Source organism: Lolium rigidum, chromosome 6 (assembly GCF_022539505.1).
Source record: "Lolium rigidum isolate FL_2022 chromosome 6, APGP_CSIRO_Lrig_0.1, whole genome shotgun sequence".
NCBI lineage: Eukaryota > Viridiplantae > Streptophyta > Magnoliopsida > Poales > Poaceae > Lolium > Lolium rigidum.
The window spans coordinates 270975495-270994812 of NC_061513.1; the positions used below are offsets into that span (position 1 = coordinate 270975495).

General features: G+C 44.9%; 1 protein-coding gene across 2 annotated transcripts; it reads right to left on the bottom strand.

Annotated features, from left to right (window-relative positions):
* Positions 1-354: 354 nt before the first annotated feature.
* Positions 355-9866, bottom strand: LOC124665672 (DNA-dependent metalloprotease WSS1-like). 2 transcript variants are annotated; one of them, XR_006990657.1, is made up of 7 exons: positions 9695-9866; positions 9392-9587; positions 8175-8705; positions 7135-7349; positions 4468-6190; positions 4253-4340; positions 355-866 (listed from the first exon to the last, which is right to left on the bottom strand). XR_006990657.1 is itself a non-coding variant. In XM_047203064.1 (5 exons), exons 1-4 carry the CDS (start codon positions 9850-9852, stop codon positions 7161-7163), a joined length of 1074 nt encoding a protein of 357 aa, XP_047059020.1. In that variant the 5' UTR covers positions 9853-9866; the 3' UTR covers positions 6553-6797; positions 7135-7160. The 2 variants fall into 2 exon arrangements, 1 of the variants encoding a protein (XP_047059020.1); XM_047203064.1 differs by lacking the exons at positions 355-866; positions 4253-4340; positions 4468-6190 and adding an exon at positions 6553-6797.
* Positions 9867-19318: the final 9452 nt, after the last annotated feature.

Genomic DNA, 19318 nt, shown 5'->3' on the forward strand with positions numbered 1-19318 from the left:
AATACAAAGCTGGTGTCCCAAAGTCGGCTAGATCTATTAAACTAGTGAATTGATCGACGGCACAACAATGTCGCTGGGTCCCCAAATACAAGATGATATCTTCTCGTGCACACATAACTAAATTATGTCGAATTCTAGTCAACAATGTTGATCTTCATCTACAAGGAGCGCATGGCAAACACTGTACCCATGCGTGCACCGTCGAGGAAGCTAAACATGATTTGCTCACGTGCTACGTGCTTGCTTTGCCACGGAGGTGCTGGTGGTTGATCCTTACATGTAGCTGTCGCATACTCGCATGGGAAGGGAGGATGCGATCAGCAGGGGAGACGGCGACATACCATCAACTCGATCAGCAGGGAAGCAATCTGATTAATTTCGTAGAGTGGTCACACCATACGTACATTGGATCATTGGATCAATAAGTCAGTAGGCTGAAAGTTAGAGAGAAGCACCTGGATGCACACACACGCGTGCATTCTTCGGATTTTCATGCCATCTGTCCTAAAATCCAAATGACTCAACTTCTCTGTGAGTTCTTTCCCACAACTTTTTTGAAAAACAGCCGCACTTTAAGACACCCATCGCTGTCCAGGTAAACCCATGCTAACTTGCCATCTCCAAAGAAGAGTAAACTCACGTTTACTGGATCATTCAACTTTCCTCTCCAGAAAATAACACAAAGGCTACTTTAACCCCAAGGCGCACGCCACTCGTGATGCCCTTCTCCATCGTGCCTGTGGGCCCTCCTCGCTCGGGACTTCTCCGCCTGGGTTCGCCGGAAAACTTCACACTACCAGGGGGGGGGGGGGGCATGAGGTCAGAGGCCCAGAATGGTGGATCTTGTTGCCTTTGGAACCATAGCCCTGTTGTCAAGTGATTAGTTAGTTTTTCGTGCAAAAAGTGTAATCAAGTCCGACTACTGACATTTCTCACAACCCGGAACACCTTTGATTTATCAAAACTAACAGCTGACTTCGTTAATGAAAGTGCAACAAATGAAGGAAATGGATGGCATCAGAAAGGTTTATGCCCTTTTGCAATTCAAGTTTGGAGCTACTTACAGTGGCTCCATCCACCCTGCTGGTCTTGTCATCTTTCTGGTGAAATGCTTGATCGTACTTTCCGCTACTACTGACAGAGTCTGGGTGTATTCGATATCTTCTTGGTATTAATGTATCCCTTTATAAAAAAAAGATTCAGACAGCCTCCGCCCATGAGCGAATACTTCAGCTTGAGTAACTAATGTCCCGTTGCTATCACCCAGACGTGTATTCGATCTTGCTGACAAAACCACAGTGAAGTTCTGCGGGTCTACTACACCACGTACATGAAGTTCGCTATTTTTGTGTGGTCCAGGTTTTGATGGGTGATTTAGGGAAAGTGCTGGGCGTCCCCCGGGGGATCTGATTCCCCAGCCCCCGGGTCCCCAGCCGTCGGATCAACCATTTTGATGGTTAGATTTGCATCTAGCAAAAAAACACCTCCGGCAGCAAAAAATCACCCCCGGCAGCAAATGACTGAAGCAAAAAACGGTTCGTTCAGAAAAGAAAATAAAAAGGCTGGGCTCGCCGGAGACCTTGCCGGAGACCTCGCCGGGGACCACGTAGCAAAAAAATGTGCTAATGTAGCAAAAATGAAAATCGTCGGAGACATCGCCGGAAAAACTCACCGGAGATATCACCGGAGACATCGTCGGAGACAACATAGCAAACATATTATACAATTGTAGCAAAATCGTAGAAAAGTTGTATCAAAAAAAATATACTAATGTAGCAAAAATGTTGTATCAAAAAATTTATGCTAACGCTAGAGCCCTAAGTCGGCAAACTCCCGTGTAGCAACGGCCGTCGCCCATGACGACAACCTCGATGGCCGCCGGCAGCAACTCCGCCAGTGTCATGTAGCAACGCCCGTCGCCCATAAGGTAGCAGCTCGAAGGCGGCCGGCGACAACGATGGGGTGGCTGCAGGAGGAGGTAGGCGGCGCGACGGCATGGGCGAACACCGGCGAGAGGGAGGCGCGGGAGAAAGGCGGCTCGGCGGAGGAGTGCGCAAGCGGAGGACGTGGAGGGAATCAGGGCAGCGGAGCCGGCGACCACGGGGGATGATATCCGCGGCCGCAGTAGGAGGACGAGTTTGGGGTAGGCGGCGGCCGCTCGCAGGGCTCCTCTGATGGCTCCTGGTGACGGGGCTCCCGGCGGCGGAGCTTCTCCGATGGCTACTGGCGGCGGGGCTCCCGGCGGCGGGGCTTCTCCGATGGCTACTGCGCGGAGGTCGGGACTGGCGGTGGCGGCAGCGGCGCTGGGGCCAAGCTCCTGTTTGTCCCGTATGGATTTGGGGAAGAAGAGACTACAGGGAAACGGTGGTGTGGGCCCCAACTATGACGTGGCTTTACCAGGACCACGCGTTGGCACGCCATCGTGCGTCGCGCGAGCCGGAGGCTGGGAGCGCCTTATCCCCCGGGGGCAACGAATCATTTTCCTTAACTAAAGGCCCAGCCCGTCAAAAAAGATAACTAAAGGCCCAGAATGAAAAGGTTCTCGCTGGGAACACACGTTTGGAGTCTTCAGAAGATTCAGTAACATGTGTTGATATGGGTGGTTCCATTGAAACCCAGATGCAGAGTCTTATTGCCAACCACTAGAGGGGTTTTGAGGACGGAAGGAAGAAAATGACCTGGCGATCGTGGGAGTGGCTTTCAGCTCCAAAAAAACCTCGGTGGTATGGGCTTTCATGATTTTGTTCTTTTCAACCAAACTATGTTGGCTGTTGGGCAAACAAGCTTGGCGTCTGATCACTGACCCGTCATCACTGTGTGCGAGAGTTCTGAGGGGCCGGCATTTCCCAGACTCAGATTTCGTCTCTGCCGCGAAACCAAGGACCTCGACATTCACTTGGTGCCCCATTCTGTTTGGCCACGAGCTGCTGATGCAGGGACTCAGACAGGGAGTAGGCACTGGAGAACGGAGTTTTGGCTGATAACTGGATCCCAGGTTTTCAACCGGGTACCTTTACTACACTGAACGGATTACCTGATGGAGCTAGGGTTCGGTGTCTGGTGACTGTTGATGGAAGTACATGGAATGTGGGCAAGATCCAACATCATTTCCCAGAGGCCTAAAAATTCCAATAAGCAGGCACGGAGGAGATGATTTTGCTTCATGGCCCCCAGCCAAATTCGGTATGTATACTGTCAGGTCAGCTTATAACCTTGCACGTACCAATGCCTTCTTCTCCAGACGGGCTACTGCTGGACGTGGAAGCAACTCTGATGGTGCAGGTCAGGCTAAGGAGTGGAAATCGATCTGGTCAGTACAAGCTCCGAACAAGATGGCACATGACTGTCTACCCACTGGTTTTCAGCTTCAGCGTAGACACATGCCAGCAGATGATGCGTGTGTTTTCTGCAATAAGTCTGAACTAGTTGAGCACTTGTTTCTGCTGTGTCCCTTTGCGCATGCAGTATGGTATACAATCAAGGAAATATATCCGGTTAAGATCAACAGGAAGTCAATGTCGAATATGAAGCAGTGGTTGTTCGATTATCTGGGGAAGGCAAGTGAGAATCAGGGCACAACTCTGGCAGTCACGTGTTGGTTTATTTGGGAAACATGGCATGATGCCAGAAATGATAAAGGCCTGCTCCACCCGGAACGAGTTGTAGGGAAGATTCAAGCCTATGTTGATAATATAGTTCTGCATTGTTACAACTTACAAGCCAAGTTCTTCCACAAGGTGTGATTCCTCTCTCGCTCACCGTCGGTAGGCAAGGTCAGTGTAAATGTGGATGCAGCTCTTGTGCCTAACGAGAATAGAATGGGCTGGGATGCAGTGTTCCGTGATCACCAAGGCACTTTCAAACTTGCAGCCCCTGAAGGAATGCAGGGAGCCCAGTACCTGAACAGGCGGAGGCAGTAGCCATAAGGAATGCCTTGCGAGTTGTTGCTGATAGAGGTTTTCAGGATATCATCTTAGTTTCTGGTTGCCTTTCGATGGTCCAGCGGATCAATTCTCCAACTCAAGGTTGATCTAGTGCTGGGATTCTGGTGAGCGATATCAAGGTTCTGATGAATGGGTTTCTTTCCCGTTCGGTCAAGCACTACGGTGGGAGGATGAATGTTGTGGCGCATAACGTAACACAGGATCTGCTTGGTCAGGAGGACGAGCATGTAAGCGATCAAGCATATACCTCAATAAGCAAAAGATGAACAAGATTACATATTCAGCAAGATGTCAAGTGGTGGTTATACCTGCTCTGCGTTCGCATCAGGTGCAGGGACTGCTCTTGACTCTCGAGTTCGCCTTTCAGGATTTTGCCTCCCACCAGCAGTACCTTGCCTAGGGAAACACAAATGATGGCATTAAGATTCATGATACGACTTTTCATCTTCAATGAAGTATTAAACTATCAAAATACAAATAAAGCAGACAATGAACCATAGGCAATGAAAGAGTATGAACTCACCATTTAGATGTAGGGGGAGAAGATCCCTGTGTGAAACTTAGAACAGGTGAATGACACCAACTGTTCACTCGGCTTGATCACATATGTCCAACTAGCTTATGTATGAACATTGTTTAGACTACTCCCTTAACTTCCATATAATTTCCAAGGCGTATTTTTGACAAATTTGACTCACTGAATAATGTCTCATCTGACCCTGGTGAAACTATTTCGGAATCTGACCCCTGAGTTCGGCGCCATAGAGGTTGGAGCCGAACTTGTACAGGTCGGCACTACGCTTTTGCAGCAGGGAGTGCCTCCAAGTGGTTCGGCGCAAAAACCCTTGGAGCCGACCTGCACAGCTTCGGCTCCATCCTCTATGGTGCCGAACCTAGGGGTCAGATTTCGAAATAGTTTTGCCGAGAGGTTAGATGAAGCATTAGTTTTGTCAAAGGGTCAGATTTGTCAAAAACTACGTATTGGGCAGACATGGTTTTATGGAAAATACAGTAACTACACTATATTTCATCAGTGGAGAGATAATCGTTTTATGGGGAATGAACAAATATAATAACTATCAGTTCCATGATATGCCCCAAATAAGTGCCTGATCCTTCCATGCCATCTGATTTAAAATTCCTTCCTTCTATGGCATCAACATGACTATTTTGCCAGTGTATTCCATGCATCAACACATAAATACCATTGGGGCCAAATGGACACAGTGATGGCACATAGGCTAGAAAATTTGAAACCTAATGGCATGGAAGGAGAATGGAGTTATTTGGTTGAATATTTTAGAGCTTTGGACTCATTCAATGGCACTGAATGGATTTAATGGACTACCACAAGCTAGGCATTCAATGAAGTAATGAAGCTTTACCCCCCAAAAAAAAGTAATGAAGCTGATATCGCAATTTCCCATAGTGAATAAACAACCTTATATCTTTGTAAAAATGTATTTCCCTTATAAGTTCTACTTCTACATGAAACACTAACTGCAAGTTCACCAATTAAACTCGATTCTGGAACACCTCCGGAACCAGTACAAGCTAAGGCAACAGGGTTAAATGTATATCTGCATTTTCCAAGAAGGATTGGTGCTTTCACTAATGAAAGCTGCTATTTTATGGTATAAGAGAAAATTCAGGCAACATTATTCACTAAGCTTCTAACAGGCTAAATAATAGCTAAGCCAAATATGATGATGTACCAAAACATTATTCAACCAGAAAGAGGAGAAAATTATTAAAAAACATTATTTTTTGCAATGGTCAATCCCAAGCTCGTGAAAACCAGCATAATTCACCAGCAAACCATATGCATGATCTAAATTAGATTTCATGACCACAACGATAACATCAACTGTGTGCCTAGGGTCAGCATTGCACTGAAGGTATATGGCGGCATTCTTGCACAAAAGCCAGTTAGACAAGTGAAAGATGCCAAAACATACATGGTGACAAACTACCCACTGCCCATGAATCAATGCTCCCAAAAAGAAATTGGGAGCCACGCAAACAGAATACTCTAGATTGTAGTAAGGCTACTTCCTCCATCCAGGTTTACAAGTCATACTGATCTTGCATTAATAGGTCTTGGATACATGGATGGAGTACCAAGCTAAAGCTTGATGTTCTTTTCTGCAACTCAGTAGACTTGACATGCAGTGGTAACATAAGTAACAGCTGCTAATAAGACAATTTATAGACATTGCAGCAGGTGCCTGAGCAAAAGCGTGATCCTGCAAAAACCAAAGAAAATCCCTGTCAGAGGTCAACTACTGAGATAGATCACAACATACTCCCTCCGTTCCTAAATTTAAGCCATAAAGAATGCATGTTTAGGAAAAAATACACAATGTTTGGCTAGCATTAACCCTAGGCAATTGTTGTGAGCTAATAGAGGACTTTGCATAAGATAAGTAAACCTAATCAAATCCATAAAAAAAATTGAGAACTAAAATCCGTAAAAATATTGTCCATACAAGTGGGGCAACACAATGAACCTTATATTCTGGAACTTTTCTCAAAAAACTATATGGCTTATATCATTCTTCAAACAATCGGTCACTAAAAGCCCTATACATCCTACAAACTTGCGTCCTGCCAATTTATAACTGCGGCACCTCCGGCCTCCGGGATTAACCTTTTTAAGCAAAACAAGAACAAAAACTGGTCCAGATTGTATCGCCATCCCATGTAGATACAAGCATTTGAGCAACATTTGGACCAAGTGCTCTATATATTATCATATTACAGCAAAAATAAATGCAGAAAATGACCATTTGCCAAAACTGTTTGCGGCACTAGATATGTCCATCAGCTTTGCAGACATATATACCATTCCACCTGCCATGCTGTGCACAACATTTAGCTATTGAGTTAAACAGCTTAATCACAAATGCAGAAAGTAGTGGTTTAAGATCTATATATCAAGGAATCGCTCTGTGCAGCTCTCTCATATGATTTCCTGAGGCAGAAGACAAAACTACTTCACAGTTGCGAGCAAAATAAGTCACTTCTCTGCTGAGCATAGCACACATTGTACTACTGCATTAATCAGGTGACTGAACTGCTATGCTGCTATTTCTAGAAACAAGCGATTTCTCTGTGTTGTTCATACAAGAGTTAACATGCCTCACAAAAGAGGGAACTTTGTAGAACAACTAGCACAGCATAAACTTACCATATTATTGTAGCTTTCACTGAATGTCAATCATAGCTTGGACCATATGTGGCTACAGGTGGTCCATATGAGTATCTCCATTGATCACATGCCAAACATTTCTCAAGCTCAACGCTGTTCTCTAGAGTACAGAATTTACAGGACCAAGTTGTGTACTTGGCTTTTGCAATTTTAGGTTTCGCTGTCCCACAAACTTCACATATTGGTGCCAGAGGCTACAAAAGTCAAGATTAAAATGTATTAAAGAGAGGAAAATGTCAGTAATTAGAACACAAGTAGACATGCGGTTGCTTTTATTTTAGAAAGTGAAACATATGTTTCAAAATGGAAAATTTGAGATAATGTACACAAACAAGAACAGGGATATTGTAACTCACATCACAAGGAGAAATGTGCAAACAATCCTAAGAATATTAATACCGATACAGCAAGGCAAGAAAAGAAGTTATGCCACTTTGCATGGAGAATACATAGAATTATTTGTGAGTTTTATCAGAATAGTAAAGGAAGTTTATTTACACTTTTAAAACAGTCTAATCTATAGTCAAATCTTGCCGATGACTAAAGTTGGAGATAAACTTGCGCGATATAGCTTCAGAATATTGTAAGGAGATTACTTGTCAAGAAACCTACTACTAGGTAGGCATGAATGAGCAATCCAATTCATCCTAGGTATACCATATGTGGTTTCCAATTAAATTCCAAAATATTAGGTGTTCACTAACGTTTGCATAACCCTACTCTGCTCCAAAAGCACCAATTAGATATGTGCTCACTATTAGAGTGTGGATCATTTGCATACAAACCATGCTCGTTGGACCTCATATTCATAGTCTGTGTCACAGTGATATAAGATCGTAATGAAAGTCATCCAGTGTGAAGCACCACGAAGAATACAAAAGATAATTTGCATTTTGAAACCTCTGCCTAGCAGAAGAACTACTCATCAAGACTTTTAGTTTGGTGTGACAAACGGTGTGAAGGAAGTGAGGAACTTCATGTAGTGTTTATACAAAACAAAAGTGAGCCAGTCAATATACCTGATTTAGAAGAGTGCAAGCACTACACTCCCACAGAGAACTGATGGCCGCATCAGTAGGCCTACAAGAAGAGGAATCCCCTGGTGCTGCAACTTGAGGTCCAGATGAAGTGCTGCACTCTGCAGAACTGCTCGAAAACACAACCTTTGTGTTTTTTCCGGCTTTCGTGTGTTTTCTATCCCTTGCTGTGAGGTTAGGTGCTTGCTCAAGAATAGCAACATCTTCTGAATCATCAATGCCAGATTGGTCATGCGATCCACACCACAAGTCATCTTGCATTCTCCTTTCAGCAGCCATAGCAGCAGCTTGTACTGGACTCAACGCACTCATGATATCATTATTTCCACCCAGCTTTCTTGGACCAGATGGCAATAGAGCTCCATTCCTTGCCCGTTTCTGTGCTGCGCTTAGTGTAGCTTGCCGGAGAGACGGTGGAGGTGGATGTATTGAAAACCCACCTAATCGCCGGCCTGCACCATCAAACCCTTGTCCTGGCCCAGTGATACCCTTTGAAACAAGTTCTTCGCATTCCTGAATTATTATCCATGAGCAGCATAAGCTTCTGATGGTAAAGAAAAAAACTAGGAAAATTTCAACTGGGGAAGCAGACAATAACTGCACTTCACACCTCAGAAAGAACGAAAAGCTAGAATAACTCAACTTCAACAATTTACTCAAGAGATTATCGACACTATTTGTGTTATTTGTATTAGCAGCATTTCAATGCAAGAAATTTACTGTAGCCCAGCGCTTGAGTGTTACAGATCCTCTGTATAACCAACCACTTATAATTCTGAACTAAAAATATTGATTTAACCACTTCCTTTAAAAAATATTGTTATGGTGACTCTCAGCAAAAATTGTGATACTAGGGCAAAAAAAGCAGAGGGGCTACTAAATTACATACCTCTGCTATGACTAATTCAGTTTGTAGCAGACAATATACGTAGTAAATAAGATCAGTTCTGTACTTCCATCCATATCAAATGTTAACTATCGCAGGAGTACATTGTCCAATGAACTTACTAATCCTGAGTTGAATGCCGTTTAAACCAAAATCAATTGAACTTCATGAAACGTGCTTACTTGCAAGAGATTATGTGCAATTGTCGCGTTGTATACGCGCAGTGCACACAAGCAGCAGAGTCTATCCGGTGGAAACATCAAATTTTCGAGCACCAATAAAAGCGCACCGTCATCGACGTAGGGATACAGACCTTGCGGAGTTCGTCCCATAGCTTGTAAAATTGGGCATCGTGAGGACCGCGCGCGATGTGGGCGAGCTCGTGGAGCATGGTGTCGAGCACCCTCTCGTAGGGTATGAAGTTGTGGTCCCGGCCGTGGGGCCGCAGCCGCAGCTTCACCTCGACGCCCCTGTTGACGTTGAGCCCCAGCAGCCTGGGGTTCTTCGGCCTGAGTGATGCAGCAATCGAAAATGACGGCGCCGGCAGCACAACCGGAATCGAACGGGGGAAATGAGAATACGGAGACTAGGGTTAGGGGTTGCTGGGCGCGCTCACGAGAACTCGGAGAGGACCTTGACGCGCCACTTGCGGCGGCGCATGATGGGCTGGACCTGGTTGGCGATGCGGTCGAGGATGGCGCGGGCGGAGGGCTCGTCGGGCTTCCTCTTGAGGGCGCGGATCTCCCATACCTTGTGCAGGTCGCCCACCTCCATCGCCGCCGCCGCCGGCCGACGCCGCTCGATTTGAAATGGGGAACGCTGAGCCTCCTCCGGGGATCAAAACGCCCGATTCCCCGGGCTGGCTAGCCGTCGGATGAAGTCAATCGGTACCGTGTGATTAAGAGCAAGAAGAGCCAGCAGTCTTCTCAACAACAACAACAAAGAGAAGAGGAAGCTTTGAGTGGACTTACTAGAATCAACCAATATGGGGACGAAAATGGAGGCGACCTAGCCCTGGCCTCCGCCGCCGCCGCCCCGACCCCCCTTCCCACCAGCCTCCGGCCGCTCTCCACTCCGGTGGGCGGACGCCCCTTCTCATGGCCTGCCCCTGCTAGTTCAGTCGGCGGCCATCTCCCTCACTCCCGTTAGATCCGCCTCGAACAGTCCCAAATTTCTTTTGCCTCGCTTCCGGTGAGTTTGCAATCTTTTCCCCGTGGGTCACGACCGGCGGCGGATTCCCTTCACAGCTTCGCTTCTGCGGCTGTTTTATCCTGGCTTGGCTGAGTTCCTCTCACCCCTGTCCCGTGTAGCTTCGTGCTTGCGTGATGTCTGAAGCCCGTGAGGTGCTGCAGGGCTTGGCAGCCCCTGTGGAGGGTGCTGAAGAAGGTGTTAACTCAATGATGGGTCGCCTGAATTTGCTCGCAGACGAGACCGAGGTCGTCGAGATGAGCGATGATGAAGATGATTCGGGTGCTGCGGCGGAGCCGTGGGCGCTGGACCGGCAAGGTGCTCTCGCCGCATACCACTCATATCCGGTCTGTTCGGGCAGCAATGAAGCCTGCCGGGGCAACCCAAGGGGCCGCGATTAGGCCGCGGGAGACAATGTCTTCGTGGCCGTCTTTGCAACTTCGTGGCCGACCGGGACCGGGTGCTCTGGAGGGGACGTCGTGGATGGTGGGGCGGCACGCCATTCTTCTCGCAACCTCATGATCCTCGGCTCGGAGCCCTCCGATGTTCGCTTCGACTCCATGACTATTTGGGTGAGAATTCCGAACTTACCTTTCGAGTGGATGAATAATAAGAAGGGTCTGAAGATTGCAAAACTCATTGACAAGAATTGCTCGGTGGATGTTGATGAATTTGGGGTGGCGTCTGGCACTTTCCTTCGTGCTAAGGTGGCCATCCCTTTTGACCAACCGATGCGGCGCTGGGTGATTATCCGCCGCGACAGCCACGATGAAAGTTTCAACCTGCAATATGAGAAGCTCCCGTTCTTCTGTTTTGGTTGTGGCCTCATCGGCCACGGTGAGCTCGAATGCAAGAGCCCTGCTGACAGGGATGCTTTGGGAAAGCTCCCTTTCGTTAGAAATCTGAGAGCACCTGAAGAAAGGCGTAGAAGAATGCAATCTTTCGAACAAGCCGCTGCCTTTGCGTCTTGGAACAGTGGCTCGAAGGATCGTGGAGGGGGCAGCCAAAAATCTGGGCCAAGCTCTGCTACCAGCAGGACCTCCGCGGATGGGGATCCGCTGAAACCCGGGGAACATATCGTGAACTCCCCGCCTGCAAAGGTTGGTGCCAGCACCGAAAAGGCTTTGGCTTCTGAAGTTGCCCGTCAGCTTTTTTCGGACAACGGCTCTCTGGTTCAACCCACTTTGAAGAGGAAGCCTAGTGAATGCAGCGTGGGGGCTGGTGTGTCTTCCCCCGAAGGGGATTTGATCGATCAAATTGACAAGAGCTCTGCTTTGGTTGTGGTACCTGTGAGGTCGTCCTATGTGACTGGGGCTGGAACTTGTGGTGCAGGTTTTGACACTGGACAAGGCAGCGTGAAGAAGCTAAGGAGTGGCCAAGAACAAAAAATTGAACGTTCGGTGTATGTGCGCAACTCATCTGGGAAGGGTGTTAATTCTGACGCGGGGCTGCCTATTCAGCCCTGCAGTAAGCAATGAAAGCTATTGCATACAACTGCCGGGGGCTTGGGAACCAGCCGGCAGTTTTGGGCCTTCTTGAGTTATGGAAGGCAGAAGCTCCTGATGTTCTCTTCTTGTCTGAAACAAAGCTTGACAAGGAGGGGATGAAGCGCATTCAAGTGATGTTGAACATGCCAAACATGGAGGTGAAGAGTTGTGACGGCCGGAGCGGGGGTTTGGCCCTGCTTTGGAAGAAAGACGTTAATCTTGCTGTGAATCCAGGGATGTCCCGCTACCACATCGATGCGGTCATCACCGGAGATGATGGCTTCACATGGAGGCTCACGGGAATCTATGGTGAGCCGCAGGCGGGTGCAAGGGAGAAGACTTGGAAGCTGCTACGCATTCTTCATGGTCAGTCTGATCTACCATGGATGTGTTTTGGGGATTTCAACGAGGTCCTCTTTGCCAGCGAGAAGCAGGGTGGTGTCCCTAAGAAGCAATCCTGCATGGACAAGTTCAGAATGGCTCTGGAGTTCTGTGAGCTGGAGGACTTGGGGTTTATTGGCGACCCATATACTTGGCGAAACCACAGCCAACGTGCGGACACATATATCAAAGAAAGACTCGGACGAAGTCGGTGGCCAATTTGGAGTGGAGAACTCATTTCCCGGCCTACAAGGCTATCAATGGGGACCCCAGGCATTCTGATCATAGGCCTGTCATTGTGATCTTGGACCCGGATCCTCATGGCAGTGGATCCTCGGGTGTGAGGGAGCAACCAAAGTTTGAAGCATGCTGGCTCGAGGAAGAGGAGTGTGAGGGGGTTGTTCAAAACGCCTGGCAGCTTGCTTTTCTCTCTGGGGATGTCGTTGTCACGGATGCCATTAGGAAGGTGGGCGCTGAGCTCCATATTTGGAGCAAAGATATTCTGGGGGATCTCCAAAACCGTATCAAGAAAACGAAAAAAGAGCTCAATCGCTGTAGGAAAAGGGTTATTTCCAATGAGCAGGTTGCTTTGGAACACATGCTTAGATATAAGCTCGAGCGCCTTCAGGATCAGAAAAATATCTTCTGGAAGCAGCGTGCCAAGGCCCACTGGCTGAAGGACGGCGATAAGAACACCAGTTTTTTCCATGCATGTGCCTCGGAAAGGAAAAAGATGAATCGACTGAAGAAGTTGAAGACTGATGATGGCACGGTCGTGGAAGGGGAGGAAAATCTGAGATCCCTGATTTCTTCTTATTATCAAAATCTTTTCACCTCTTCGGCTGGTACTAGGGAGTCTGAACTTCTTGAGGTGGTTCCCTCTGTTGTCACCCCTGAGATGAATTCCTTCCTTAGGAAGCCTTTCTGTTGTGATGAAATCAAGCTTGCCCTAAACTCCATGGGGGATCTCAAGGCCCCCGGTCCTGATGGCATGCCTGCCATTTTCTACAAGCGCTTCTGGGACCTGGTTGGTGACAAGGTGCAGCAGGAAGTGATAGGTGTTCTGAATGGTGGGGCTATTCCAGCGGGTTGGAATGAGACCGTGATCGTGCTGATCCCCAAGGTCACCAACCCTGAGCGAATAAAGGATCTCCGGCCCATTAGCCTTTGCAACCTTGTCTTCAAGATTGTCTCCAAGGTGATTGCTGATACGTCTCCAACGTATCGATAATTTCTTGTGTTCCATGCCACATTATTGATGTTATCTACATGTTTTATGCACACTTTATGTCATATTCGTGCATTTTCTGGAACTAACCTATTAACAAGATGCCGAAGTGCCGATTCTGTTTTCTCGCTGTTTTTGGTTTCGTAAATCCTAGTAAAGAAATATTCTCGGAATTGGACGAAATAAAAGCCCGGAGGCCTATTTTCTCACGAAGCTCGAAGACCGAAGACGAGACGAAGAGGGGCCACGAGGGGCCACACCCTAGGCGGCGCGGCTCCCCCTTGGCCGCACGGCCCCGTGGTGTGGGGCCCTCGTGCCGCCTCTTGACCTACCCTTCCGCCTACTTAAAGCCTCCGTGACGAAACCCCCGCACCGAGAGCCACGATACGGAAAACCTTACCGAGACGCCGTCGCCGCCGATCCCATCTCGGGGGATCCCGGAGATCGCCTCCGGCACCCTGCCGGAGAGGGGAATCATCTCCCGGAGGACTCTACACCGCCATGGTCGCCTCCGGAGTGATGAGTGAGTAGTCTACCCCTGGACTATGGGTCCATAGCAGTAGCTAGATGGTTGTCTTCTCCCCATTGTGCTATCATTGTCGGATCTTGTGAGCTGCCTATCATGATCAAGATCATCTATATGTAATTCTATATGTTGCGTTTGTTGGGATCCGATGAATAGAGAATACTTGTTATGTTGATTATCAAAGTTATGCTTATGTGTTGTTTAAGATCTTGCATGCTCTCCGTTATTAGTAGATGCTCCGGCCAAGTAGATGCTTTTAACTCCAAGAGGGAGTACTTATGCTCGATAGTGGGTTCATGCCTGCATTGACACCAGGACAAGTGACGAAAGTTCTAAGGTTGTGTTGTCTTGTTGCCACTAGGGATAAAACATTGATGCTATGTCTAAGGATGTAGTTGTTGATTACATTACGCACCATACTTAATGCAATTGTCCGTTGCTTTGCAACTTAATACTGGAGGGGTTCGGATGATAACCCGAAGGTGGACTTTTTAGGCATAGATGCAGTTGGATGGCGGTCTATGTACTTTGTCGTAATGCCCAATTAAATCTCACTATACTCATCATGATATGTATGTGCATTGTCATGCTCTCTTTATTTGTCAATTGCCCAACTGTAATTTGTTCACCCAACATGCTTGTTCGTCTTATGGGAGAGACACCTCTAGTGAACTTGTGGACCCCGGTCCAATTCTCTTTACTCGAAATACAATCTACTCGCAATACTTGTTTTTACTGTTTTCTCTGCAAACAATCATCTTCCACACAATACGGTTAATCCTTTGTTACGGCAAGCCGGTGAGATTGACAACCTCACTGTTTCGTTGGGGCAAAGTACTTTGGTTGTGTTGTGCGAGTTCCATGTTGGCGCCGGAATCCCCGGTGTTGCGCCGCACTACATCTCGCCGCCATCAACCTTCAACGTGCTTCTTGGCTCCTCCTGGTTCGATAAACCTTGGTTTCTTTCTGAGGGAAAACTTGCTGCTGTGCGCATCATACCTTCCTCTTGGGGTTGCCCAACGAACGTGTGAAATACACGCCATCAAGCTCTTTTCTACGGCGCCGTTGCCGGGAGATCAAGACACGCTGCAAGGGGAGTCTCCACTTCTCAATCTCTTTACTTTGTTTTTGTCTTGCTTAGTTTTATTTACTACTTTGTTTGCTGCACTAAATCAAAATACAAAAAAATTAGTTGCTAGTTTTACTTTATTTGCTATCTTGTTTGCTATATCGAAAACACAAAAAAATTAGTTTACTTGCATTTACTTTATCTAGTTTGCTTTATTTACTACTGCTAAAATGGCCAACGCTGAAAATACTAAGTTGTGTGACTTCACAACCACAAATAATAATGATTTCTTATGCACACCTATTGCTCCACCTGCTACTACAGCAGAATTCTTTGAAATTAAACTCGCTTTCTTGAATCTTGTTATGAAAGATCAATTTTCCGGAATTAGTTCTGATGATGCTGCTGCCCATCTTAATAATTTTGTTGAACTATGTGAAATGCAAAAATATAAAGATGTAGATGGTGATATTATTAAACTAAAATTGTTCCCTTTCTCATTAAGAGGAAGAGCTAAAGATTGGTTGCTATCTCTGCCTAAGAATAGTATTGATTCATGGACTAAATGCAAGGATGCTTTTATTGGTAGATATTATCCCCCTGCTAAAATTATATCTTTGAGGAGTAGCATAATGAATTTCAAACAATTAGATACTGAACATGTTGCTCAAGCTTGGGAAAGAATGAAATCTCTCGGTTAAAAATTGCCCAACCCATGGATCGACTACTTGGATGATCATCCAAACCTTCTATGCAGGACTAAATTTTTCTTCGCGGAATTTATTGGATTCAGCTGCTGGAGGTACCTTTATGTCCATTACTCTTGGTGAAGCAACAAGGCTTCTTGATAATATGATGATCAACTACTCTGAATGGCACATGGAAAGAGCTCCACAAGGTAAGAAGGTAAATTCTGTTGAGGAATCCTCTTCCTTGAATGATAAGGTTGATGCTATTATGTCTATGCTTGTGAATGATAGGACTAATATTGATCCTAATAATGTTCCATTAGCTTCATTGGTTGCACAAGAAGAACATGTTGATGTAAACTTCATTAAAAATAATAATTTCAACAACAATGCTTACGGAACAATTCTAGTAACAACTATAGGCCATATCCTTATAATAATGGCAACGGCTATGGTAATTCTTATGGAAATTCTTACAACAATAATAGGAATTCACCCCCTGGACTTGAAGCCATGCTTAAAGAATTTATTAGTACACAAACTGCTTTTAACAAATCTGTTGAAGAAAAGCTTGGTAAAATTGATATTCTTGTTTCTAGAGTTGATAGTCTTGCCTCTGATGTTGATCTTTTGAAATCAAAAGTTTTGCCTAATAGGGATATTCATAATAAAATTACTACTACAGCAAATGCCATTCAAGTTAGAATTAATGAGAATATAAGATTAATGGCTGAACTGCGTGCTAGGTGGGATAGAGAAGAAAATGAAAAACTAGCTAAAGAGAAGAATATAGCTAAAGTTTGGACTATTACCACCACTAGTAATGCTAATGCTACACATGTTGCTGCACCTCCTACTCATACTAATAAAAGAATTGGTGTTAGCAATGTTTCCACTTCTAATGCAAAGCGCGAAAAACTGCCTCGAAACTGCTAAAGCTGCTGAAATCGCTCTGTGATAAAGTTGCTTGAAATTTTTTCCAACATTGGGGATGATGATTCCATTGCTTTAGATTATAATGGTTTGAATTTTGATGATTGCCACATCTCTGAAGTTATAAAGTTCTTGCAAAAACTTGCTAAAAGTCCTAATGCTAGTACTATAAATTTGGCTTTCACGCATCATATTACAAATGCTCTCATAAAAGCTAGAGAAGAGAAACTAGAGCGCGAAGCCTCTATTCCTAAAAAGCTAGAAGATGGTTGGGAGCCCATCATTAAGATGAAGGTTAAAGATTTTGATTGCAATGCTTTATGTGATCTTGGTGCAAGTATTTCGTTATGCCTAAGAAAATTTATAATATGCTTGACTTGCCACCGCTGAAAAATTGTTATTTGGATGTTAATCTTGCTGATCATTCTACAAAGAAACCTTTGGGTAAAGTTGATAATGTTCGCATTACCGTTAACAATAATCTTTTTCCCGTTGATTTTGTTGTCTTGGATATTGAATGCAATGCATCTTGTCCAATTATATTGGGAAGACCTTTTCTTCGAACTGTTGGTGCTATTATTGATATGAGGGAAGGTAATATAAAATATCAATTTCCTCTCAAGAAAGGTATGGAACACTTCCCTAGAAAGAGAATAAAGGTACCTTATGATTCTATTATTAGAACAAATTATGATGTTGATGCTTCATCTCTTGATAATACTTGATACACACTTTCGCGCCTAGCCGAAAGGCGTTAAAGAAAAGCGCTTATGGGAGACAACCCATGTTTTTACCTACAGTACTTTGTTTTTATTTTGTGTCTTGGAAGTTCTTTACTACTGTAGCAACCTCTCCTTATCTTAGTTTTGAGTTTTGTTGTGCCAAGTTAAGCCGTTGATAGAAAAGTAAGTACTAGATTTGGATTACTGCGCAGTTCCAGATTTCTTTGCTGTCACGAATCTGGGTCTATCTCCCTGTAGGTAGCTCAGAAAATTACGCCAATTTACGAGCATGATCCTCAGATATGTACGCAACTTTCATTAAATTTGAGCATTTTCGTTTGAGCAAGTCTGGTGCCATTTTAAAATTCGTCAATACGAACTGTTCTGTTTTGACAGATTCTGCCTTTTATTTCGCATTGCCTCTTTCGCTATGTTGGATGAATTTCTTTGATCCACTAATGTCCAGTAGCATTATGCAATGTCCAGAAGTGTTAAGAATGATTGTGTCACCTCTGAATATGTCAATTTATATTGTGCACTAACCCTCTAATGAGTTGTTTCGAGTTTGGTGTGGAGAAAGTTTTCAAGGGGCAAGAGAGGAGTATGATGCAACATGATCAAGGAGAGTGAAAGCTCTAAGCTTGGGGATGCACCCCATGGTTCACCCCTGCATATATCAAGAAGACTCAAGCGTCTAAGCTTGGGGATGCCCAAGGCATCCCTTCTTCATCAACAAATTATCGAGTTCCTCCCCTGAAACTACATTTTTATTCGGCCACATCTTATGTGCTTTTTCTTGGAGCGTCGGTTTGTTTTTGTTTTTGTTTTGTTTGAATAAAATGGATCCTAGCATTCACTTTATGGGAGAGATACACACTCCGCTGTAGCATATGGACAAATATGTCCTTGGTTTCTACTCATAGTATTCATGGCGAAGTTTCTCCTTCGTTAAATTGTTATATGGTTGGAATTGGAAAATGATACATGTAGTAATTGCTAAAAATGTCTTGGGTAATGTGATACTTGGCAATTGTTGTGCTCATGTTTAAGCTCTTGCATCATATGCTTTGCACCCATTAATGAAGAAATACATAGAGCATGCTAAAATTTGGTTTGCATATTTGGTTTCTCTAAGGTCTAGATAATTTCTAGTTTTGAGTTTGAACAACAAGGAAGACGGTGTAGAGTCTTATAATGTTTTCAATATGTCTTTTATGTGAGTTTTGCTGCACCGTTCATCCTTGTGTTTGTTTCAAATAGCCTTGCTAGCCTAAACCTTGTATCGAGAGGGAATACTTCTCATGCATCCAAAATACTTGAGCCAACCACTATGCCATTTGTGTCCACCATACCTACCTATACTACATGGTATTTTCCCGCCATTCCAAAGTAAATTGCTTGAGTGCTACCTTTAAAATTCCATCATTCACCTTTGCAATATATAGCTCATGGGACAAATAGCTTAAATACTATTGTGGTATTGAATATGTAATTATGCACTTTATCTCTTATTAAGTTGCTTGTTGTGCGATAACCATGTTTATCGGGGAACGCCATCAACTCATTGTTGAATTTCATGTGAGTTGCTATGCATGTTCGTCTTGTCCGAAGTAAGGGCGATCTACACTGAGTTGAATGGTTTGAGCATGCATATTGTGAGAGAAGAGCATTGGGCCGCTAACTAAAGCCATGATCCATGGTGGAAGTTTCAGTTTTGGACAAACATCCTCAAATCTCTAATGAGAAAAGAATTAATTGTTGTCGAATGCTTAAAGCATTAAAAGAGGAGTCCATTATCTGTTGTCTATGTTGTCCCGGTATGGATGTCTAAGTTGAGAATAATCAAAAGCGAGAAATCCAAATGCGAGCTTTCTCCTTAGACCTTTGTACAGGCGGCATAGAGGTACCCCTTTGTGAAACTTGGTTAAAGCATATGTATTGCGGTGATAATCCAGGTAGTCCAAGCTAATTAGGACAAGGTGCGAGCACTATTAGTACACTATGCATGTGTTATCAC